We start from the raw sequence: 25,108 nt of genomic DNA, 5'->3' as shown, positions 1-25,108 counted from the left end.
AGATTATTAGACAAACCAGTGGTTGATAGATACAGAGATTATTAGACAAACCAGTCGTTGATAGATACAGAGATTATTAGACAAACCAGTGGTTGATAGATACAGAGATTATTAGACAAACCAGTGGTTGATAGATACATAGATCATTAGACAAACCAGTGGTTGATAGATACAGAGATTATTAGACAAACCAGTGGTTGATAGATACAGAGATTATTAGACTAACCAGTGGTTGATAGATAGATATTATTACATTAACCCGCATGTGTGTCACACTGATTGTACCAAACGGGTTTTAGAACCGCCGCCTATGAAAACCACAATTGTCGCAGGAACGAACGGGAACCAGTCTAACGGTATACGGGCAAAAAGGTTAACTACGGCGTTGTACAGGCCGCCACGATAATGTCTGAATACTGCAAACCGAGGTGTAAAACAACATTTGTTTATGAGTTTCCTTATCAACACGTTATTTAAAAAAACAACAAACAATTCACTGTTAGAAGAGGAGGCTTTCATACTATACTGCTTATTATTTGCTCGGGTGGTCACACTCTTTGTTGATTGCATGTCATAGTATCCCAGTTGAGTGGATCGATGCTCATGATGTCACTCAGTGGACTGTCTGGTCTAGACTCGATTGTTTACAGACTGCCCTCATATAGCTAGAATATTGCCGAATGTGTCCCAAAACATCAATGCTATCTCATTTGCACCACGTTAAATGCATTGACACTGCCAATATATTCCATCCCACCACGGTCGAGGTTATAACATCCAGCTGCTGACATTAGTTATGTTGGATGTCTGTATTGTCACAGGAGAAGAAAACATTGCCGCAGGGTATCGAACGATATGGATGGTTGACAGGTACGTTCAACGACTTCACTGATCCTGACGAAATGAATTAACCGTAACACTGGTAACCGGAACTAGATATTATTGAAGTACAGCCGAGAGAGAAGCATGGCGGACAACGTGGCGGAGGGGGTTCAGAAGATGGAGATATCTGGAAAGAAGCAGGCACGACGATTTTGATTATATATCACGTTCTTCAAATCATGATTTCCAGGATAAATTTGTTCCGCTTAGGAAAGAAGATAGGACTCAACTATGTCAGGGCCATGGGAATGGTGTGTTTCTGTTGTGTCAACTTGTGTGCGCCTGATGAAACAAATACACTGTAAATACGCTTGCTACATCATAGATAATGTGGGTAACTGTGAACGATCCGGCTGGATGTGCATGGACATTCTATTATGATCAGTGTCAAGTAGTCATCACATCGCGTGTTTGTTTCGTCACACCCGCATTGATTGTTAGACGTTGCATCAGCCACCGGGCGGTGTAGACTCAAGTCGTGACGCCCATGAAAAAAAGGGACCAACACTGTTTTCCATGTAACGTTTTTCAAACATGTCATGGCTTTGTTCATTAGATCTAAGCCGGAAGAATTATCTATTGAACAATATTATTACCTCATATCATTTCAATGATTTAACATGTTCACGTGGATGAAATTGTTCCAACAATAATATTGATTACTTTCCACTGGCAGCTATTTGATGCAACACCCTTAAGAGCTTATAGTATTTATTTATGTCAGTCATGCTTGACTTAGTTTCTATGTGACAGTACAACCTGTACTCACCGAACACCTTACATTTGTATTTCATCAGCCAGTTTGTTGAGAAGAAAGATAACTTTCTCGATATAAACAAGCCGGGCAGCAGTGTGGAGCTATTTAAGAACAAATCAACTCAGGAGTAGAGCAGTCGATTGTTATAGCTAAATCAATACAGGGTAACATTGCCTGTACTCAGTAAAACCTAACCATGGAAGACAAACGAAGCATGGTAAGATATATAGTGCACTGACTTTCTGCCAACATGGCCATAGCCATGGGTGTATGTACATACTTGTAGTCGCGTCACAGCTGGCAGGAAAAAAATCTATACAGGATTGCGGGGATAAGAATGTGTGCTTTCTCCATGCTATTTGTTGTTTCAGTCTCATCTGTTTTTTCTTTTGAATGATTCCGTTATTTTGTGTATATTTTTTCAATTCTTTCAACATGTTCAATGGTAGTTTATAATTTATCAACCCAAACTGGCTCCCATAGGAGATATCGCTTGGATTAGATCAAGCGATATCTACACTGTAGATATCGCTGCAGTGAAAATTACATCACAATGCTTTGCAGACCATTGTGACGTCACCGGTTATCATGACGTCACAATCAAATGACCTCACTAATGGCTCTGCTACTGAAGCTGTCAGCAGTACTTTTTACACTGAAAACACTGCTAATTACTGTCTACAAATTGAACAAGTTGGAAGAATGATGTTGGATGATAAATAAAATCTCACCCTCGTGTCTTTTGATATCAAATATATCAACACTCGTTGATAAAAGTGGCAAAAATCCTCGGCAAGCCTCGGAATTTTTCCACTTTTATCAACTCGTTGATATATTTGATATCAAAAGACACTCGGGTGAGATTCTCTATATATACAGTCATAATTGGATTAAGTTCTAATCATGCTAATGACACCATGATTTTGTCTTCAGAAATCGAAGAAGAAGGGCTCAGCTGGAGGGGATGGAGCCAACCCTGCTCGGGTAAGTACACTGCTCGGAAAGTGGAAACTTACAAAGGGGGAGAAATATTAGCAGAATGAAACTGAAAATATTTTGGGCATACCATTGTAGTAAAACTTTGATTACTTGCTAGAAGTCCTAGAGACTGTCAAATATATGTATTATACAGATATGCTATTGCAGCAGCAGGACAACATATCTTTCCACATCAAAATGACTGTATCATTAGCTCTCCACAGGGTTTTGATCTGGGGCTGTACAACTAATGTAAAAAAGGATAAATACACTAGTGGAAATAGTTTGTCACATTTTAGGATATGTTCTCAATGAAACTTAACCATTTCATGACAGTTGTTGATCTAAATGTGTAGACTTTTAAAAAACTGAAACAGATGAAAAACATGTAACTTGTTGAAATAACTGTGTAAGATGTGACGAATCGTCACATGTCACTAGCCTGTGGCAGAGCTACTAGGCTGACCGCATGGAACTCTGGGTAGGAGAGTGCCCCGGATGTTGTTGACGAAGTGTACGAAATGATACGAATGGATGCACATAATATGGCTAACTGGAAACCTTCATCTCTGTTGACATTTTGGAGGTATAAGTACATGTATATGTGTAACACTGAACACGTGATAAATATCGCTGTTTGACATCACCCGATATACCGAGCATTGTGATATGGTGATAAATATCGCGTCAAGAATAACCCTAATTTACTTATATACAGGTAATACCATGCACCCTTAGTTAGCTTTCTCTTTTAACGAATGAATCCAATGTATCCAAACAAATTTTATGAAGTTTCGTGTTTTGTGTGGAAAATTTGTTACTGCAAATGCACATAAAGGTAAACATTTTGTTTGTTTGTTGTTTGGTTTGTTGTTTAACACGGCACTCGGCAATGTTCCAGCTATGTGACGGCGCTCTGTAAAATAATTGAGTCTGGACCAGACAATCCAGTGATTGATATCATGAGCATCAATCCACACAATTAGGATCGATGACATGTATCGACCAAGTCAGCGAACCTGACCACCCGACTGTTAATCGCCTTTTACGACAAGCATGAGTTAACGTGAAAATGTCCCAAGCTGGATTTCTGTTTTGTTATTATTTGCAAGAAAATAAGTCACAAAACTCTTCATACAGCCAATAGTGCATCCCTGTGCCATTTATGCACATGCATATGTTCCAAGAACAAGACACTGTACAGCAGTGTTGTGTGGCAATATTTCTACAGTCCTCTGAACCAGGGGGAAGTACATAGCCAAGTAGTTAGATCGTTTTCTCGCCATGCTGAGGACCCTAATACAATGCCCATATATGGTGTCCCACTATCTTGATATGGCAGGAGTTAGGGGTTTCATTGATTGGAGATTTTGGTATCCCTACATGGACCCAATATCACAATATTTGAGTATATATATCGATTCACCCATGAAGATCCGGGATAGAATAGGTCTTCAGCAACCCATGCTTGCCGTAAAAGGCGACTATGCTTGTCGTAAGAGGCGACTAACAGGATCGGGTGGTCAAACAACAAACAAACTGTATATTGATTAATTATGATGTGAATTATTCTGTGTGTGTACAGATATAAAGTACCTTTGTAGGCCTGCAATTTAGTGCTAAATATGAACCATGGTAATCCTAATAAATGCAAATGTTTCTGTGGCAATGAAATATTCATTTAGTGTCAACATTCAGAAGTTTGTGTCAATACAGTATTGACATTACCGATACATTTATATCACGATGTACGATTACATGCCTTGCTAGGATATTGCTGAAAACCCAAATCAGTGACTGACTCCTCTGAAGCTGTGTTAAGCAACTCATGTTTGGGATTCATTTCAGCTGGAACCTCCGCCAGAGTTCATTGCACACAGAGAACAACTGTGGGCCAAACTAAAGAAGGAGCATGAGGATTGGGTGGCAGCTCAAACTCCCCAGCCAATCAAAATCACTCTACCTGATGGCAAGGTTGTTGAGGGAGAGTCATGGAGAACTTCACCGTATGATGTTGCCAAGGGAATCAGGTAATGGGGTGATGTCATGGCAACGATACAATTCTTGTGGAATTTCACATATTTGAAACAGATTGGTTATTTTCTGTTTGTATGAAAAATATCCCATCATTTGATTCATGATTTTCCAATTTCACCATAACGAACTGTGGGAATTGCCTGCTGTAGCACATATCCCTGTATATAATTAGTTATTGGCTGTGTTGTCTCAGTCAACAGTTAGCTCAAGTGGAGTTGACACAGTACAATGCTACATGCATACTATTGTTTCTTCATTTTCCTACAATATAAAATGGTGATCCACACACAATTGTTGCACATAAAAGTCTGGATGTCTGAACTTTCCAAATTCAACCTGGAAAGGGCTACAGGGGATATAATCTTAATGCAATGTAAACCATCCACACTTTGTGACATATGTCTGGACATTCCAAATTAGAATAGGTCCCCAGTAACCTATGCTGGTTGTAGGAGGCGACCAAACGGGTCAAGATGTCAGGGTCGGTGACATGGTTGATAGCGTGTCCTCGTAACTGATGATGTGGATCATTGTTCACAATATCAGTCACTGGATTGTCTGTTCCAGACTTAATTTTTTCCAGGCAGTTGTGGTATTGCTGGAATAAATTCATTATTGAATAAGACAAATTGAAGTCATGTGAAGTCCGACAACAGTCTAGTATAAGAACATCTACTGTAATTTGATCTGTTGTTTTTCATGATCGCACATTTTGAAGATTAAGTTATCATGGTTATGATGGAGATTCATCTTAAAATGGTTTTAAATGCTTAGAAGTCATATAATATTCTACTCTTTGTGATTTATGTTCGTATGATATGAGGGGGCATGGGTGGCCCAGTCGTCAAAGGCGCCGTGATTCGCTGTGCAGAGTTGCGTCCCTTGGTCACACCAGAAACCTATGATTCTGGGTTCAAATCCAGGTTCGCCCCGATTGTGTTTCTAGGTTTGTCAGCACCATATCTGTGCTCGTGGGTTTCACCGAAGTGGTAAACGTCTGGCACCTGCATCACTTCGGGCTTTCCTTCGCCATTAAGCTGACACGCCGCGATATAACTGGAATACTTTTAAAAGCGGCGTTAAACCCAACTCACTCACTCACTCACTCGTATGATATGATAAATACTACTTCTTAGGACCCGTGAAGATCCGGGGTAGAATATGTCTCCAGCGCCCATGCTTGCCGTAAAAGGCAACTATGTTTGTCGTAAGAGGCAACAAACGGGATTGGGTTGATGCATGTCATAGTATCCCAATTGCATGGATCGATGCTCATGATGTCAATCACTGGATTGTTTGGTCCAAACTTCCTTATTTACAGACCGTCCTCATATAGCTGGAATATTACTGGTTGCGGCATTAAACAACAAACAAATCACAGCCACGTTATGGGAATGTTTTAAATGCTCAAGCCTTGACCAGGCCAACGCACAAACAAACTACTTTTTGGGAAGTAGTGATAATCATAAGAGATCATTTGGAATCCTCTGTATACATATGGCATATGGAGAAACTGTTGAGAGCATATTACAATTGGACATGTATATTTTCCAGCCAGGGTCTTGCAGACAACACTGTGATAGCTAAAGTAAATGGAGAATTGTGGGATCTCGACCGGCCACTGGAGAAGGATGCATCTCTGCAGTTACTCAAGTTTGATGACCCAGATGGTAAACAATTAAACATGTCAATAATGCCCTGGAGAACCTCTCTATAGATAATACTAATACTACATCTTGGTTACTGATAGTGAAGATATATCTGTTATAAAGTATTAAGGATCTCTAAAGACTAGTAAGAAAATTTGGCAGTCTCTTGCTCACCTTCAGCAGTCTTGTAGAATGGTGAAACAAATCCTTCAGATGATTAGAGTCAGATGACTTTGTTTTGTCTGTTTGTTTTCATTGTATGACTGCTGGAAAAAATGGAATAATTTTGAGTTACTATGACTTTGGTTATGTTGGATATTGATTGTCAAACTGAAATAAGTACTTGCAGCTTTTAGCAGCTTAGAAAACCTGTTGTACATTCAGAATCTTCTGCGGATCCGCAAATTTCCACGAATTTTAGTGACCAATAATTTGTTAAAATCTGATGGCTTCCCCCATAAATTCCACAAAATTATGGCCCCCGCGCCATTGCAAAGACGTTTCAGCCGAAAAGGAGAATATCCATTCTCATTCCTGTACATTAACAACTACTGTTCCACGTTTCAGGTCAGTATGTTTTCTGGCACTCCAGTGCTCACATTCTGGGCGAGGCCATGGAGTGCCACTATGGCGGCCATCTTTGTTACGGCCCACCTGTAGAGAACGGCTTCTACTATGACATGTTCCTGGAGGACAGGTAGGTCCAACTTGTGCCGTCGGTTGACGAATGTTAACACAGTAAAGTTGATGTGAGGAACAGGATTACAATGTTGACTCTGATCTTTAACACGTTACGCGACACACACTCTAGCTATTTCTTAAACCAAGCCACTCTATCCCTTCAGACAAGTATCCAGCAATGACTTCCCCTGTCTTGAGGGCGTCGTCAAGCAGGTTGTCAAGGAAAAGCAACCCTTTGAGAGGCTAGAGATGAAGAAAGAAGATCTCCTGAAGATGTTTGATGTGAGAATTCTAAATGTTGATATATTTATCAGGTAGTTCATTAAATATTACCAACAGAGATGTTAATAACAAACATTTTTTGAATATCTATTTAACATTATTTAAGTGTCAGTGTATCAATGGAGTATGTTCTGTGTTTCAGTATAACAAATTCAAGCAGAGGATTCTCAATGAAAGAGTAACCACCCCTACCACCACCGTATATAAGTAGGCATTGTTTGTTTCCTACTTTGATTATTGGAAATAATAATACCGTATTCGACGTAATAAGCGCCCAGGGCGCTCTCAAAATTAGAAATAGGGGCTCTTATTAGAATATAATTTTGGTGACAGAGTCCAAAGATCGTACATTTTATTGTTTCTGCTGACAGCGTGAAATGATACAAAAGAAATGTCTGTGCATATTATACATGACAGATATAGTTTTCCAGAATTTAATTGCCCGTAATTGAGGGTGCATATAACACACGAGTGCGTATTATACACGAATAAATGTACACGAATTGTGTACATTGATCAATTGGAAGTGTGCTAATTGGGATTGTTCACTAGCCAATATATTGGCAAATATCGCCGTGGGCGCTTATTAGAGCGGGTCGGTTATTACTTCGAATACGGTAGTAATAATAATAAGAATAATAATAATCTGTTTAGGGCAGGACTGAAGCCCAAGAAACAGTTAGAATTGTTCTTAATTGTTTGACTTACTTGTTAATCCAAGAGAGGCTTAGGTACTTGAGTTTCCAATGAATGTTTATCTGTGTATAGATGCAGACTTGTGTTGAGGACTTGAGTTTCAACTGTACATTGCTCTGTTTTTAGATGCGGCCCTTTAATTGATTTATGTCGAGGGCCTCATGTACGACATACTGGCAAGGTCAAGGCCATGAAGATAACCAAGGTGAGAGTTTTGGTCTTCCTCGTCAAGTTTGAATACTGTGGATCATGTGTCGTCGCGATCTGATGAGACGGTCATTGCTAACACTGGCAGCCATTAGATGACCCACTGACCCATTATGCTATTGAAGAATGTGTATCCCTGGGGGATATTGATCTTAGGAATCCATCATATACTGTATGCGCACACACACACACACACTCCCCCTGCCCCTTTTTATGTATCCTTTATTGCATGGTTCCCTTTATAGCTATGATCTTTGTGTTACCCAGAATTCCTCCACCTACTGGGAAGGGAAGGCAGACGCAGAGTCTCTACAGAGGATCTACGGCATCTCGTTCCCCGACAACAAACAGCTGAAGGAGTGGGAACACTTCCAGGCAGAGGCAGCCAAGAGGGACCACCGCAAAATTGGAAAGGTGGGAACAACTGGATACCTTCAACATACTTGGGGATAACGGTGGCCCAGTTGGCTTTACTGCTGCAAGTCCATGTGCAGAGTTGTGTCCCTTAGTCAAGCTTAATTGTATGGCTGTGGGTTCGTTCCATATGTGCCCTGCGTTTGACTCGTGGTTGGTCAGCACCATACCTGTTTGTGGTTTTCACAAATGTGACAAATGTCAAGGTCACATCAAGATGACAGCCGTGATATAACTGAAATACTGAACAAAGCAGCTTTAAACCCAAATAACTCACTCACTCACGACCTAGTGATTGTATACAGCATTTTGTATGAATTTCGCTGTTATATTATCACATAATTATAATACATTGTCTTGAAAGCCATATAGGCCAGATTACCTCCCAGAAATCGACCTGGGAAGATTCGGTAGAATAGGTCTTCAACAACCCATGATTGTCGTAAGAGCCGACTAGCAGGATCAGATGGTCAGGCTCACTGACTTGATTGATGCATTTTATCATATCCCAATTGCCTGGATCTATGTTCATGATGTCAATCACTGGATTGTCTGGTCCAGACTTGATTATTTCCAGACCGCCGGAATAGCTGGACTATTGCTGAGTGCGGCGTTAAGCAACAAACAAACCACATGCTTGTCACAATAGCCGACTGATGAGAATTTGGCAGAACTGTTTGTTATTGTCAGAGCCCCGTTGCTGTTCCTGTTGTCAGAACCGTGTTCACTATTTTGCTTTTGTTAGGATTACATCTGATCACAAATCTGACGAGGAACAATGAAGGGGAATACATTGGTGGTATTTGAGTACTAATACCTTTTGGCTGTCACATTGTAAGGCATCTCTTCTTTTTGAAATCCTCGTGTCAGCTTTAAGCTGTTGGTCTTTGTTGAATGTCTGTTTGATCTGTTTCAATTTGTCTTTCAGGAACAAGAGTTATTTTTCTTCCATGAACTGAGCCCTGGAAGCTGTTTCTTTTTACCCAAAGGAGCTTTCATATATAACACACTAGTAGATTTTATCAAGGTGAGTGTCTGAAGGAGCTTTCATATGTAATTGTTCAGACGATGTATATATGTGAACATGTCTACAGACATTGAATTGTTCAGACAATGTGTATATATGTGAATATGTCTACAGACATTGAATTGTTCAGAAGTATATTTGCTGAACATGTCTACAGACATTGAATTGTTCAGACGATGTATATATGTGAACATGTCTACAGACATTGAATTGTTCAGACGATGTATATATGTGAATATGTCTGCAGACATTGAATTGTTCAGAAGAAGTATATTTGCTGAACATGTCTACAGACATTGAATTGTTCAGACGATGTATATATGTGAACATGTCTACAGACATTGAATTGTTCAGACGATGTATATATGTGAACATGTCTACAGACATTGAACTGTTCAGACGATGTATATATGTGATCATGTCTACAGACATTGAATTGTTCAGACAATGTGTATATATGTGAATATGTCTACAGACATTGAATTGTTCAGAAGTATATTTGCTGAACATGTCTACAGAGATTGAATTGTTCAGACGATGTATATATGTGAACATGTCTACAGACATTGAATTGTTCAGACGATGTATATATGTGAACATGTCTACAGACATTGAATTGTTCAGACGATGTATACATGGTCCACTGATCTTGTTCCAGTCGGAGTACTTAAAGAGAGGTTTCCAGGAAGTGGTGTCACCCAACATTTACAACAGCAAGTTATGGGAGGTGTCTGGTCACTGGCAGCATTATGCTGTAAGTACTTGCCTGTAACCATAGTAACATAGTTCGGAAAAGTAAGATATTGATGTATTCTAATGGAAAAAATATAATGTTATATTGAAGATGAAGGAACTTTGAAATTTACGATTACTATTATGGAAAATTCTTTTGAATTTTGTTTGCAGGAAAATATGTTCTCATTTGAAGTTGAAAAGGAAACCTTTGCCTTGAAGCCAATGAACTGTCCTGGCCATTGGTAAGTGAGTGAGGTTTTACGCCAATTTTAGCAATATTCCAGCAATATCACAGCGGGGAACACCATTATTAGGCTTCACATATTGAAACCAAATGGGGAATCGAACAGGGTCTTCGGTGTGACAAATGAATCCTTTAACCACTAGGCTTCCCTGCCACACCAGCCAGTGGTAAGACTTGATTTAGTGACCCCTATGTGATATTTAAACTTTCTCTATGATTTAAAAACATTGCATTACATGTAGGGAAAATATTATAATTTTTAACTGAAGGTAAACATGGTAAAAAAAGCTGTATTGTATGTTTGTGTATAGTTTGATGTTCGACCATCGAAACCGGTCATGGCGAGAGCTCCCACTCAGAATGGCAGACTTTGGCGTCCTCCATCGTAATGAGTTGTCCGGGGCACTGTCGGGGCTGACCAGAGTGAGGCGGTTCCAGCAGGATGATGCCCACATCTTCTGCAGATTTGACCAGGTATGTGAAGTGTCTGGACGATTATTAGGTGTATTATGATGTATTATACAATATGATACACGCTTGACTCCCTGTAGAGACTCCAGTTCCAGATCAGAATATGTCCTTATTATCCAGGCTTGTTTCCCTGTGGGGATTCCAGTTCTAGAACAGAAAAGGTCCCCAGTACCCATGCTTGATTCCCTGTGGGGATTCCAAAGCAGAGTAGGTCCCTGGTACCCATGCTTGTCTCCCTGTGGGGATTCCAGTTGCAAATTAGAATAGGTGCCTAGTACCCATATTTGTCTCCTTGTGTGGGACCGCCTCTGTGGTCTAGTGGTAGAGTATCTGACCATGGATCGCAAGGAAGGGGATTTGATACCCGCCCGCGTCATACCAAAAGTATTGTTTTACCACTTACCTGACGCTACACCTATAGCACTGTGTAGCATCGGGTAAGTATAAAAACACTGCATTTAATCAGAAATACTCATTGTTGTTGCCCTGTCTGGTGCTCGACATTAAGGGGCTAAAACAAGGACTGGTCGGCTCGGAGTCAGTATACTGTGTCTGAGTGAGGTATTAATTTTAAACTGTGGCAGGGTATCTCAGTGGGCTAGCACAATAACATCAGCATTAGTCCGGACCAGTACAAGCAGCCACAAACGCACGCAGGCATGCATGTGCATGCACAACGTTATATAAGTGCAATAATCTTGAACGCGAGGTTAAACCCCGTTTCACCTCACCTCAACCTTGTGGGGAAGCCAGGTCAGAATAGGTACCTAGTACCTCATGCTTATCTCCTGTTTGGGGAAGCCAGGTCAGAATAGGTTCCTAGTACCTCATGCTTATCTCCTGTTTGGGGAAGCCAGGTCAGAATAGGTACCTAGTACCTCATGCTTATCTCCTTTTGGGGAAGCCAGGTCAGAATAGGTTCCTAGTACCTCATGCTTATCTCCTTTTGGGGATTCCAGGGTCCATTTACACAAAGCAATCTTACCGCTAAGATGATCGTAACTCCCATACTGTAACATAGACTTAAGATAAACATATCATGTATTGTGTAAGTGGATCCAGGTCAGAATAGGTCCCCAGTACCCCATGCTTATCTCCTTGTGGGGATTCCAGGGCAGAAAAGGTCCCCAGTACCCCATACTTATGTACTTGGTAGGGATCCTAGATCAGAATAGGTCCCTCATACCCAATGATGGCTTTAAGAGTTGACGAGAACAAGAGCTCATCTTACGGTGACAATGTGTGACAACATTCACAGACCCACTCACTGATGACGTGTGTGTGTTGCAGATCAAGGATGAGATCCAGGGCTGCCTGGACTTCCTGAAGCATGTGTACGGAGTGTTTGGGTTCAGCTTCCAGCTGAAGCTGTCTACCAGGCCGGAGAAGTTCCTTGGAGACATCGAAGTCTGGAATGATGCTGAGAAGGTGAGCTCATCGTATTTAGAGCCCTGTGCCTCATTTAAGTGCCGGGTAGAATAGGTCTTCAGGAAACCATTCTTGCCGTAATAGGCAACTATGCAAGTCGTAAGTGGCGACTAATGGGATTGGGTGGTCATGCTCGCTGACTTGGTTGATGCATGTCATCATATCCCAATTGTGTGGATTGATGCTCATGTTGTCAATCACTGGATTATCTGGTCCAGACTCGATTATTTAAAGACCACCGTCATACAGCTGGAATATTGCTGAGTGCGGCGTTAAAAAACAAACAAACAAACCTTCCACAAAGCGACCTCAGCGCTACAAATGTAAAAAGTCCACGTGAGAGTAAGGACATTACGATCGCTATGGTGCTAAGATCACTTGCAACATGGGGCCCTGACCATTCATTTAAGGCAGCGGTAAAAATCCACTCAGTAAGCAGGATCTGTTTATTGTGGTTCCAGGCCCAGGATGAGTGCCAATATTTGTGTCACAGTAATATTTACATACATGTGGTGCCCATGCTAAAAATAGCGTCAATTAATATTAGCTCCAGGACTTGTGTAAGGAACTTCCGTTACAATAGATTGACATGTGCTCAATTGACTTGTCTGTGTTCGCACTAAATAATACAATCTGTACTAATTGACCTAAGTGCAGATAAATATTCTGCTGGCACCAGTAAGTTTTGTCTCCAATAACCATTCATCATTTTAATGGAGTGATGAGTACAAGTATTCATGATCAACTAACATTGTGGTATGCTCAGTGCTGTTACTTGTTTTAATGAATGAAAAAAGGTAACTACATTTGAATTGGAGGTGGAGTTTATGATCTCATCATGCTCATATAGAATTAAGATTATGATCATGATCATTTTAGAAATGCTATGAAAATAACAGTTGGAGTTCACATGTGGCTTGTGTGAAAAGACACAGTATCAACAGAATCCATGTGGCACTTTTGTAATGAAAAGTGATGTTGTTGCAGCAACTGTCTGAGAGTTTAAGCAAGTTCACTGACAAGTGGGAACTCAACCCTGGTGATGGAGCCTTCTATGGGCCCAAGGTGAGTAAGTTAGACAGACGTTCTAGAGACCCGTGAAGATCCGTTAGAATAGGTCTTCAGCAACCCATGCCTGCTGTAAAAGGCGACTATGCTTATCGTTAGAGGCGACTAACGGGATCGGGTGGTCAGGCTTGCTGACTTGGTTGATGCACGTCTTCGTAACCCATTTGCGTGGATCGATGCTCATGGTATCAATTGCTGGACTATCTCGTCCAGACTCGATTATTTCCAGACTGCCGTCATGTAGCTGGAATATTGCTGCATGCGGTGTAAAACAACGAACAAACAAACAAACGTTCTTGATGTGTGGACAAAAGTCTGATTGATACATGAAATTTGAAGTGTTGTGTGTTTTTGTGGATTCGCGGGCTGAATAAGATAAGAACCTGGAAGTCGCACTCTATGAATTGGTGTCATTGTGCTCTAACAGCTTCAAAAGATCTGACAGCCACGGACCACTAACTTTCGTAGCCAACACTCAATTATTTACAGGCTGCTGTGAAAATCAGAATAAACAGCATTCTCTCACTTGGTTTGCTGATTGAAGATTGTTTATCATCCAGAACTGGCTTCCACAGGAGACATTGTTGCAATAAAATTGCAGTACAATGTCTTAGTAGACCATTGTGATGTCATCGGTTTCCATGATGTAACAATCAAATGACCTCACTAATAGCACTGTCACTGAAGCTGGGCTGTGTTCCACAAAGTGATTGTAGCACTGCTACTCTCATAACTATGTTATAGTATGGGAGTTGAAATGAGAGTCTCAGTGCTATGATTTTTTGTGGAATGGGGCCCTGGTTAGCTGGATCTTTTACAATCAGGACACTGCTTATTACTGTTTATGAAATTAAAAATTTGAATAATTATGTTGGATAATAAATAGAATCTCATCTATCAAATATATCAATGCTTGTCGTTAGAAGTATAGATGAGTGTTGATATGTACTGTGCAAAAAAAGTAGGGAATATTTTGTTTTGAGGAGAAACTTAAATGTCTGGCAGTAAAATTAAGTGATTTAGCACATTTCCTGAGAAATCAAGCTCCTGTACACAACATTGTAACAGTCATGAAGCAGGGGCGTTTTACCCGATATCAGTGACGTTGGCTGCAAATGCAAATTTCGAATTTGACCTGCGACCTCTTTAACGACCTAGTGCGCCACCATCTCATCACACCAACCATTAGAGCCCATCAGATCTGATCACCTCCTCCCTAGCAGATATGATCAACTCGTTTAAATTTGCCAATACCATGTAGATCAGATGGATGATTCCCAGCATCCCCAAGTTTTGGCATAGTATGTTTGATTTCAAACGCCACTCATGTGAGAGTACTCGTGTTTCAGATCGACATCACCATCCTGGACGCCCTCCGTAGAGCCCACCAGTGTGCCACCATCCAGCTGGACTTCCAGCTGCCGAACAGGTTCAACCTGGGATACATCAAGTAGGTGGCAAGCCTCTAGGGCTGGGACAGGTGACATGGGTTCTCGGGTTCTTGGGGGAATCTGGTACCCCCAGGACAACCCGTACCCGTGGTTAGTCACGTGATATATTGATTTATGCCCAAAATTATCCAAAACTCAATGGTTACAATACAAGTCACTAATGTTCACATTTGTTTCTCACTGTACACACATTCTTTCTGACTTTATATATTTGAGTACAGACAATGCTTCAGTCAACTTCAGTGTGGTTCATACACGTTTCTAAATACATTTTGCCAGGGCTACAGTCAAAATATCCCCAGTTGGACATTTTGTACCTATCTCTTGAGACCTACAGTGGGTAGTACCTGGGTAGGGTGGGCTAATAGGGGGTAGGGTACCAGGGTAGTGAATTTGGACCAGCCCTACAGGCCACACATTGACTTAGTCCTCTCTCCATGTGCTTATTCCTGCATGTTGACACATGCTTCAAGTAATGTGGAAGAGGCCCACCATCTGATCGTGTGAACGTAAAGAGCAGTATCTTTCATCTGTACTGAAACAGTTCAAACGTGAATTGAAAAGATATCAGTGTGGGGAATTTCTTGTCTGTGTGTTTAGTGAATCCCATATGCATGTGTTTAATGATGAAACATCCAAGTCAGAACTGTTAGGTGTGTCAAATATTTTGGGGTACTGCAATAACTGTAGGGATGGAACTGTTGCACTTGTTTTGACATGTAATGGCAATATTTTATATGTGTCTCTTTTATGATTCACTTCCCGTTTCCAGCGAGCAGGGAGAGAAAGACAAGCCTGTCATAATCCACCGTGCAATCCTTGGATCTGTTGAGAGAATGATTGCCATCTTGTGTGAGAACTACGGTGGAAAATGGTGTGTATTCTTCAGAATATGTATCTATATTAATGTACAACTTTTTGGAAAATTCTCATATATATATAAGATCTCCAGGGGTGAGAATCTTCCGGGGATCTACAAATTTCCGCGAATTTCAGTGACCACAAATTTGTTAAATCTGATCTCTTTCCCCATAAACACCCACAAATTATGGACCAAGCTCCATAGCAAAGAAGTTTCAGCTGAAAAGGAAAATATCCATTCTCATCCCTGGATCTCTACAAAGACTTGTTGATAACTGAATTTTTCTGATGACCTGGCAGATTGTTAGTACCTATTGGTCAGTGGTGTTCTGGTACACCTAGTTAATGATATATCATTATAGCACCAGCAGTAAATTTTCCAGGCCACATTTTGGGACTAAATAAGAAAGTAATAGAAGGTTGACTTTGTAGACTTGGTGCCGTGTTTGTTGGTCTCATGTTGTCTGCTCCTGTGTGTTTCAGGCCCTTCTGGCTCTCCCCTCGCCAGTCTTGTGTCATTCCTGTTGCACCTGCCTTCGATGAATACGCAAACGAGGTAACACACATTTCAACAGAAATGGACATTAAAAATATTTTTTCACATACCTATTTTCAAGGTTTTTTCTTCTTTTCTATTTCTCTCTTTAGCAGGGTGAAGATGTAGTGTCAGGGTAGGGTCCCCAGGGTGAAGATGTGTGGTCAGGGTAGGGTCCCCAGGGTAAAGATGTGGTGTCAGGGTAGGGTCCCCAGGGTAAAGATGTGGTGTCAGGATAAGGGTCCCCAGGGTGAAGTTGTTTCAGGGTAGGGTCCCCAGTGCCCCAGGGTGAAGATGTGTGGTCAGGGTAGGGTCCTCAGGGTAAAAATGTGGTGTCAGGGTAGGGTCCCCAGGGTGAAGATGTGTGGTCAGGGTAGGGTCCCCAGGATGAAGTTGTGGTGTCAGGGTAGGGTCCCCAGGGTGAAGATGTGTGGTCAGGGTAGGGTCCCCAGTGCCCCAGGGTGAAGATGTGTGGTCAGGGTAGGGTCCCCAGTGCCCCAGGGTGAAGATGTGTGGTCAGGGTAGGGTCCCCAGGGTGAAGATGTGTGGTCAGGGTAGGGTCCCCAGTGCCCCAGGGTGAAGATGTGTGGTCAGGGTAGGGTCCCCAGTGCCCCAGGGTGAAGATGTGGTGTCAGGGTAGCGTCCCCAGGGTGAAGATGTGTGGTCAGGGTAGGGTCCCCAGGGTGAAGATGTGTGGTCAGGGTAGGGTCCCCAGTGCCCCAGGGTGAAGATGTGGTGTCAGGGTAGGGTCCCCAGGGTGAAGATGTGAGGGCAGGGTAGGGTCCCCAGTGCCCCATGATAATGGGTGGTTACAATGTTTGACTTGGCTGAAAGTATGTCATGCGTCAACAGCAAGGATTGCTGTTCTCACTCACTCACTCACTCACTCACTCACTCACTCACTCAAAGCTGTTATGTGATGTCTATGCTCCATGAATACATCAATTTGTTGCTGTAGACCTGCTGAGCACTTCGCTAGTCAAAAAGAATATCAAATTGTTTGATTCAAAGTATATCTTAGAAGATGACGGATGAAAAGTTGACAAAAATTTATGGATAGCGGTTTCTTTATTATACTGTAGTAGCGAAGTTTCAGTATAGATCCTTATACCATTGTTAAGTAAGGTATAAGCATCTTGACAATGGTATAAGGATCTATACCAAAACATCAATGTTACAGTATAATAAGGAAGTTGTTATCTAAAACTTTTGAAGGGGGTTGGAGGGGGGTCGGGTCGGGCCAGGCCCAGTGGTTAAAGCGTTCGCTCGTCACGCCGAAGACCGGGTTCGATTCCTGACATGGGTACAATGTGTGAAGCCCATTTCTGGTGTCCCCCGCCGTGATATTGCTGGAATATTGCTAAAAGCTGTGCAAAACCATATTCACTCATTCCATAAACTTTTGTCTATTTTGAAAGAATATATGTTCCTAGTTCTGGCGAAGGTGCAAACAAACCTCAAGATGGAGTGTAGCAGATAGTGTAATCGCATCCCAGCATGGATCAATGACTAGTTGTTAGACAAGGCGCCTCTTGTAGTCTCTGTCCGGTCGCCTCTGTAATACCATTTGTCTTGTCCAGGTGAGGAGACAGATTCACTCGGCTGGGTTTGTGTGTGAGACCGATCTGGACACCGGAGCTACTCTCAACAAGAAAGTCAGGAATGCTCAGCTGAGCCAGTACAACTTCATCTTTGGTACGTGCTACTAGTGTTCTGAATCTCAGTTTGCAAATCAATGCCAATGTCACCAAATTCTGTCTGGACACCATGATTTATCATGATGTCACTTTGTGGCTGACTCAGGTCGAAACTTATTGGCAAGCACAATTATTTCATGATTAGCCTTGGATATTATCAGACCCCTCAAAATATAGGCCATAGTGCGTGCTAACTGCTCTTTCTGTACTGGGGCTAGGACGGGTAACTCGTGGTTTGTCATGTGATATATAGTTTAATGAAAAAAATTATCTGAAACTCTATGGTTACCGTATATCGCTGTGTATAAGGCGACCCCACGTATAAGACGACCCCCCTGTACACGCCTTAAAAATCAACCCAAAATCCTATACTCCGTGTATAAGGCGACCTGGAATGAAACACATCACAAGTCTGACCGATATACCGGTAGAAGATTTAACGCGCTCTTGCCGACTGTAGCGTATTTCGCACACGGACATCACAAATTAGTTAGTTAGTTACTTTGGAGATTGAATGTGCGCTTTCCGACTGATGCGTATTTCGCACACATCACAAGTGCGCACACAAACCTTATATATGCAATAAAAATATGTTTATCTTGCGTTTTTTTTTTTTCTACAATGATAGGTCGCGTGTGTAACTCCGGCACACGTCGCCATTTTGTGTTTACACGGTACGACACCAAATTGGTGCCAGTAAAATAAAATTCATTTATTAAGTAATAACATATAAGAGACAATGGTGAGTAATTTAATCGCCAATTAACTATGTTGTAACTAACTAGGCTTATGTTTGCTTCACATTCAGCGTTTTTATTCCACAATCACTTGTACACACCGTCTCCAACACTTGTTAATACAACTGTAAAAACAGTGGGAATTGATTTCAGCTTCACCGGTTATCACATGTTAGGTCACATGTGCAATATGCAAATGATTACCGGTACTTCCGCTCTCTACTCACGGATGTTGATTGTTTTACGGTGTCAGCTGGTTTGACAATCTGCATCGAGGAGAGGGTCATTTCAACTTTATTTGCAGAAATTTATTCAAGGAAAAGAGATACAAATCATGTTTATGTATGGAAATAGTTATTTGAACAGTTATTTAGGACGAAATGCGAAGTTTTATTGTCAAATGCTGGGCCGGCTATCGGACGCCGGTTGACATCGCCAGTGGAAAAAACTGTGAGATCTTCGACTCCGTGTATAAGACGACCCCCCTTCTTAGACCCCTCATTTTAGGTACGAAAAACTCGCCTTATACACAGCGATATACGGTACACTGCCAGTCACTAATGTTCGCATTTCTTTCTGACTATGCACCCATTCTTTCTGACATTCATCTGGTTGAATAAAGATATAACTTAAGTCAACTTCAGTGTATGCATGACCAGACCGTTAAAAACAAGTATCTAAATACGTTTTGCAAGTGCTGTGGTAAAACAAATTGGGAATTGGGATCTTCAATACTCGGTTTATGTCCCATGGTTCAACCTGTTAACATTGTTATTTCATTTCACATGAATCCTAAACACGAGTTGTTATTTTTGTTTTTTATTGTTGTAAAATTGTGTTGAATCCTGAAATATTTTGGCAACCACATAACAGTCTTGATGGGCAGTTGGATATGCATATAACAAGGAATATTATATTAAAGGAAGTTGTTATCCAAACTATTCCTTGTCGCAAGGAAATAATATTTGACGTCATAAAAATCTTGAACTTTGCAGAATACAGCCTAATGGTCTAAGTGTTTGTAGGTCATGTCAGATTCAGTTCCTGTCATGGTACGAAGTGTTAGGTCCAGTCGAGGTAACCTCGGTTCAATATTGTTGGAATTTCCTGAAAGACGTGTAAACCATACTCACTAGAAACAAGCTTATTGTCATTAAACAAGGCTGAGCTCTCAGTGTTAAACCGAACCTTATCAATATACCTAATCTCCACAGTTGTTGGTGAGAAGGATTCAATATTGTTGGAATATCCTGAAAGACGTGTAAACCATACTCACTAGAAACAAGCTTATTGTCATTAAACAAGGCTGAGCTCTCAGTGTTAAACCGAACCTTATCAATATACCTAATCTCCACAGTTGTTGGTGAGAAGGATTCAATATTGTTGGAATATCCTGAAAGACGTGTAAACCATACTCACTAGAAACAAGCTTATTGTCATTAAACAAGGCTGAGCTCTCAGTGTTAAACCGAACCTTATCAATATACCTAATCTCCACAGTTGTTGGTGAGAAGGATTCAATATTGTTGGAATATCCTGAAAGACGTGTAAACCATACTCACTAGAAACAAGCTTATTGTCATTAAACAAGGCTGAGCTCTCAGTGTTAAACCGAACCTTATCAATATACCTAATCTCCACAGTTGTTGGTGAGAAGGATTCAATATTGTTGGAATATCCTGAAAGACGTGTAAACCATACTCACTAGAAACAAGCTTATTGTCATTAAACAAGGCTGAGCTCTCAGTGTTAAACCGAACCTTATCAATATACCTAATCTCCACAGTTGTTGGTGAGAAGGATTCAATATTGTTGGAATATCCTGAAAGACGTGTAAACCATACTCACTAGAAACAAGCTTATTGTCATTAAACAAGGCTGAGCTCTCAGTGTTAAACCGAACCTTATCAATATACCTAATCTCCACAGTTGTTGGTGAGAAGGATTCAATATTGTTGGAATATCCTGAAAGACGTGTAAACCATACTCACTAGAAACAAGCTTATTGTCATTAAACAAGGCTGAGCTCTCAGTGTTAAACCGAACCTTATCAATATACCTAATCTCCACAGTTGTTGGTGAGAAGGATTCAATATTGTTGGAATATCCTGAAAGACGTGTAAACCATACTCACTAGAAACAAGCTTATTGTCATTAAACAAGGCTGAGCTCTCAGTGTTAAACCGAACCTTATCAATATACCTAATCTCCACAGTTGTTGGTGAGAAGGAGAAAGAGAACAAGACTGTCAACGTGCGTACCCGAGACAACAAGGTTCACGGTGAACACGGCATTGACCATGTGATCTCAAGGTTCACCCACTTCAAGACCAGCCGATCCCCCGATGCTGAGGAGACCTTCTAGACTCTATAAATACAGCAGCACTGCTCTGTGCCCAAGGCAGAACAGTGACACTGTCCTGTGAACACTTCCAGTGAATGTGAAAACTCAGATATATTTGTTTCACTTGGGTAAATTATTTGCAGAATAACAGTGTTGTGTAAAGGATATGATGTCACATTGAAATTAATATTCATTCATGAATGATGAATAGGACTGTATTCTCTGTGTGATGGGGACTTCAGGCAGAAATACGACTGTAGACCACGGTTAGTGTTTTCGTTCCTAGATATAGTTATCACAAGGTTATGAAGCACTCTAGTCTTACATCTTTTGTAGAAAACCTCATTGCCCAGTTGTAGAGATAGATGTGATCGTTTCCTTATTGATCTTATTTATTTTCATGACTCTTGTTCATCTTTGTTATTACCAATACATACTTTTTATGTAGAATCGACATCTACAACTTTTGTCTGGAATGCAGAACATTCTGTGATATGGATCGCTCTGTTCATTACGTTCATATCTAAACATTTAGTTGACAATTGACCAGTTGAGAACACCAATAATTGTACAAAATAAATGATAAAGATTCATAAAGATGTACTTGAAACGATATAACAGCTTATGTTAACACAGGATAGTACAGAAGTAATCACATTCATGGTAATTCTGATATGACCATTGTTCCACTGGGAGGTCGGGTAGCCTAGTGGTTAAGGCCATGTCACCCAACACCTAGGTTTGATTCCTTACATTAGTGTGGAGGTCGGGTAGCTTAGTGGTTAAGGCCATGTCACCCAACACCTAGGTTTGATTCCTTACATGAGTGTGGAGGTCGGGTAGCCTAGTGGTTAAGGCCATGTCACCCAACACCTAGGTTTGATTCCTTACATGAGTGTGGAGGTCGGGTAGCCTAGTGGTTAAGGCCACGTCACCCAACACCTACGTTTGATTCCTTACATGAGTGGGGAGGTCGGGTAGCCTAGTGGTTAAGCATTTGCTTGTCACGCCAAAGACCCAGGTTTGATTCCCGACATGGGTACAATGTGTGAAGCCCTTTTCTGGTGCCCCCCACCGTGATATTGCTGGAATTTTGCTAAAAGCAACGTAAAACCATACTCACTCACTAACCTTCCATGAGTAAAATGTTTGAAGCCAATTATTCGTTTCTCCTCGCCATGATATAGTTTGAAGTATCACAAAGGTGGCACAAAATATTCACTCCAATGCCTGACCAAGACACTGGTTCCACAGTCTTCTGGATGTAGTTTTTTCTCACGTCATTGGTCACATATGGTCACTTTTCCAAATGAAAGTACAGAGTGAAACAATATATGGCAACCATTCAACCAGAATATTACCTGTATCACACCTTGACACTTTCATTTTGTTACATGACAACCATGCATGAATGCTTGTGATATGATTAGGGAAATTGAACATTTGTGTGTATTCTTATCAGTGTGTACGGAGCATAGCCACAAACGGAGGGCTATATGGGAATCAATGTGTATGTGTGCTGTTAAATTCAGCTATATATGGTGTTACTCTGGATTTGAAACTGAAGTAACCATGGTCATATGTTCTGAAGCATGTAACTAACAGGAGGGAACATTTAGATTAGCATCTAGTGTACACTTAACCCTGTAATGATCAAGAATAATTGTGAGAAATATTAGACCCACACCCAGAATGGGCCATTTTGTGCAGAGCACATGATTCAGATTCTGTGTACATACTACAGACAGAACTCTGCCTCTGATTGATTCATCAAGTAGTTTCTTTGTTTCTTGCAATAGCGGGGAAGTAGCATAGTTCAGTGGTTAAAGCATTCGCTTGCCACGCGGAAGACCTGTTTTCGATTTCCTGGATGGGAATGTGTAAAGCACATTCCTGGTGTTTTCCATGTTAATATTGCTGGAATATTGCTGAAAGCAGTGTAAAACCCTTACTTATTGCTATAGCTGATGCACAATGTGTGACAGCAGCAATACGATGTTAGAATCATATTGTATCCAACAATTTCACACAGGCAAGTTGTTTCTTGTACATTATTTTTGCTAGTGATGACATGAACTAACAACAGTAGGTGCGAGATGAACACAGTTCAAGCAGTAGGCATGGTGAGCCAGGGTTCTGTTCCTCCAGCACTGTGAGCCAGGGCTCTGTTCCTCCAGCACTGTGTGCCGGGGCTCTGTTCCTCCGGCACTGTGAGCCAGGGCTCTGTTCCTCCGGCACTGTGAGCCAGGGCTCTGTTCCTCCGGCACTGTGAGCCAGGGCTCTGTTCCTCCAGCACTGTGTGCCGGGGCTCTGTTCCTCCAGCACTGTGTGCCGGGGCTCTGTTCCTCCAGCACTGTGTGCCAGGGCTCTGTTCCTCCAGCACTGTGTGCCAGGGCTCTGTTCCTCCAGCACTGTGTGCCAGGGCTCTGTTCCTCCTGCACTGTGAGCCAGGTCTCTGTTCCTCCAGCACTGTGAGCCAGGGCTCTGTTCCTCCAGCACTGTGTGCCAGGGATCTGTTCCTCCAGCACTGTGTGCCAGGGATCTGTTCCTCAAGCACTGTGAGCCAGGGCTCTGTTCCTCCAGCACTGTGAGCCAGGGCTCTGTTCCTCCAGCACTGTGAGCCAGGGCTCTGTTCCTCCAGCACTGTGAGCCAGGGCTCTGTTCCTCCAGTTCTGTGTGCCAGGGATCTGTTCCTCCAGCACTGTGTGCCAGGGATCTGTTCCTCCAGCTCTGTGAGACAGGGCTCTGTTCCTCAAGCACTGTGAGCCAGGGCTCTGTTCCTCCAGCACTGTGAGACAGGGCTCTGTTCCTCCAGCACTGTGAGCCAGGGCTCTGTTCCTCCAGCACTGTGAGACAGGGCTCTGTTCCTCCAACACTGTGTAGAACAAACTATATAGATAAAGGAGGGTGGGGGCCTGTGCTATTCCTTCAATATTGTAGTGAGATGTGGTGAACTCTTTACCATCTTGCAACTGGTATGCTCAAATAAAATGTTGTTCTTTAACATACTGTTTTGTGTTTTTTTGTTAGTGGTATATAATAGGTGTGGGTGTATGTGTGTTAGAATAGAGTGATAAACATTTGGAGTGCATTTGGGATATACACCTCCACTCCAATAACCAGCTTTGATAAATAGAAGTTTAGGCAAATGGGAAGAGATATGTGTTTGTTGATTCCACCACACCATCCTTCTTTACAGTAAATGGTTTGACATCTGCGACAGCCTGTTCCAGTTCCATGGCAATTTGATCTTCGGCCATGCCGATGGGCAGCAAGCTCAGTGTCTTTATCGAGTACTTTAGTAGATAACTTTTGATAACTATCCCACTGCCCAGGGGCAGTGCTTCTATTGTCTGTCTATTGTCCATGACCAATGCTGTCTATTGTCCATGAACAATGCTGTCTATTGTTCCATTGTGTCCATAAACAATGCTGTCAGTACTGTCTATTGATCCAACAACTTCAGCTTCCATGACGTCACAAAGGAATTAGACAACAGCTTATTATTCGTATTGTATTACTGATGCAGTTTATGCAGGGTTGATGGATATTATGCAGAGAAGTCAAACAATCACATATGCATATCAACCATTCAATCATCTAAATAAATATTAAATAGAATCAAATAAACTATTAGTAACGTTATAAGATGTTATAGATAAGATAGGTTATAAAGCCTATAGTAATGTCTTTCCGTATAAGGAAGTACCATGACGTCTTCGTTCTATTGTCTCAACATCACGTTTCGGCCACCTGTCGGTGGTCACTGTACGCGACGAGACTCAAATTGTTTTCACAACTGTCACCATTCATATAAATGATTCATACAATTGATAAATTGTCTGTTATTTACACGATATCGTGTACATTGTGGAATATGTACACGATATCGTGCGAAAAGACACAGGTCTTGTTTGAAGCACAGGAG

General features: G+C 41.5%; 1 protein-coding gene across 2 annotated transcripts; it reads left to right on the top strand.

Moving 5' to 3' along the window:
* The first annotated feature begins 956 nt into the window (after window positions 1-956).
* On the top strand, window positions 957-24,178 carry LOC139473942 (threonine--tRNA ligase 1, cytoplasmic-like). 2 transcript variants are annotated; one of them, XM_071256789.1, is made up of 20 exons: window positions 957-1,023; window positions 2,573-2,623; window positions 4,466-4,647; window positions 6,209-6,324; window positions 6,871-7,000; window positions 7,149-7,266; window positions 7,409-7,473; window positions 8,089-8,167; window positions 8,437-8,583; window positions 9,512-9,610; window positions 10,269-10,364; window positions 10,517-10,587; window positions 10,901-11,063; window positions 12,351-12,488; window positions 13,476-13,553; window positions 14,906-15,006; window positions 15,780-15,881; window positions 16,352-16,424; window positions 17,984-18,098; window positions 21,053-24,178. In XM_071256789.1, exons 1-20 carry the CDS (start codon window positions 967-969, stop codon window positions 21,199-21,201), a joined length of 2,130 nt encoding a protein of 709 aa, XP_071112890.1. In that variant the 5' UTR covers window positions 957-966; the 3' UTR covers window positions 21,202-24,178. The 2 variants fall into 2 exon arrangements, with proteins under 2 accessions (XP_071112890.1, XP_071112880.1); XM_071256779.1 differs by having other exon boundaries at window positions 961-1,133.
* Window positions 24,179-25,108: the final 930 nt, after the last annotated feature.

The sequence above is a fragment of the Haliotis cracherodii genome, unplaced genomic scaffold, assembly GCF_022045235.1.
Source record: "Haliotis cracherodii isolate W230 unplaced genomic scaffold, xgHalCrac1.p SCAF_1, whole genome shotgun sequence".
In the NCBI taxonomy this organism is placed as follows: domain Eukaryota; kingdom Metazoa; phylum Mollusca; class Gastropoda; order Lepetellida; family Haliotidae; genus Haliotis; species Haliotis cracherodii.
Note: the sequence above shows the minus strand (reverse complement) of the source record. Positions and strands in the feature narration are given on the sequence as shown.

Coding starts and splice junctions, on each gene's coding strand:
- LOC139473942 (XM_071256779.1), top strand. CDS start 1,062: ATGATTTCCAGGATAAATTTGTTCCGCTTAGGAAAGAAGATAGGACTC. Junction 4,648..6,208: donor GATGTTGCCAAGGGAATCAG/GTAATGGGGTGA, acceptor TATATTTTCCAG/CCAGGGTCTTGCAGACAACA. Junction 11,064..12,350: donor TCTTCTGCAGATTTGACCAG/GTATGTGAAGTG, acceptor TGTGTGTTGCAG/ATCAAGGATGAGATCCAGGG.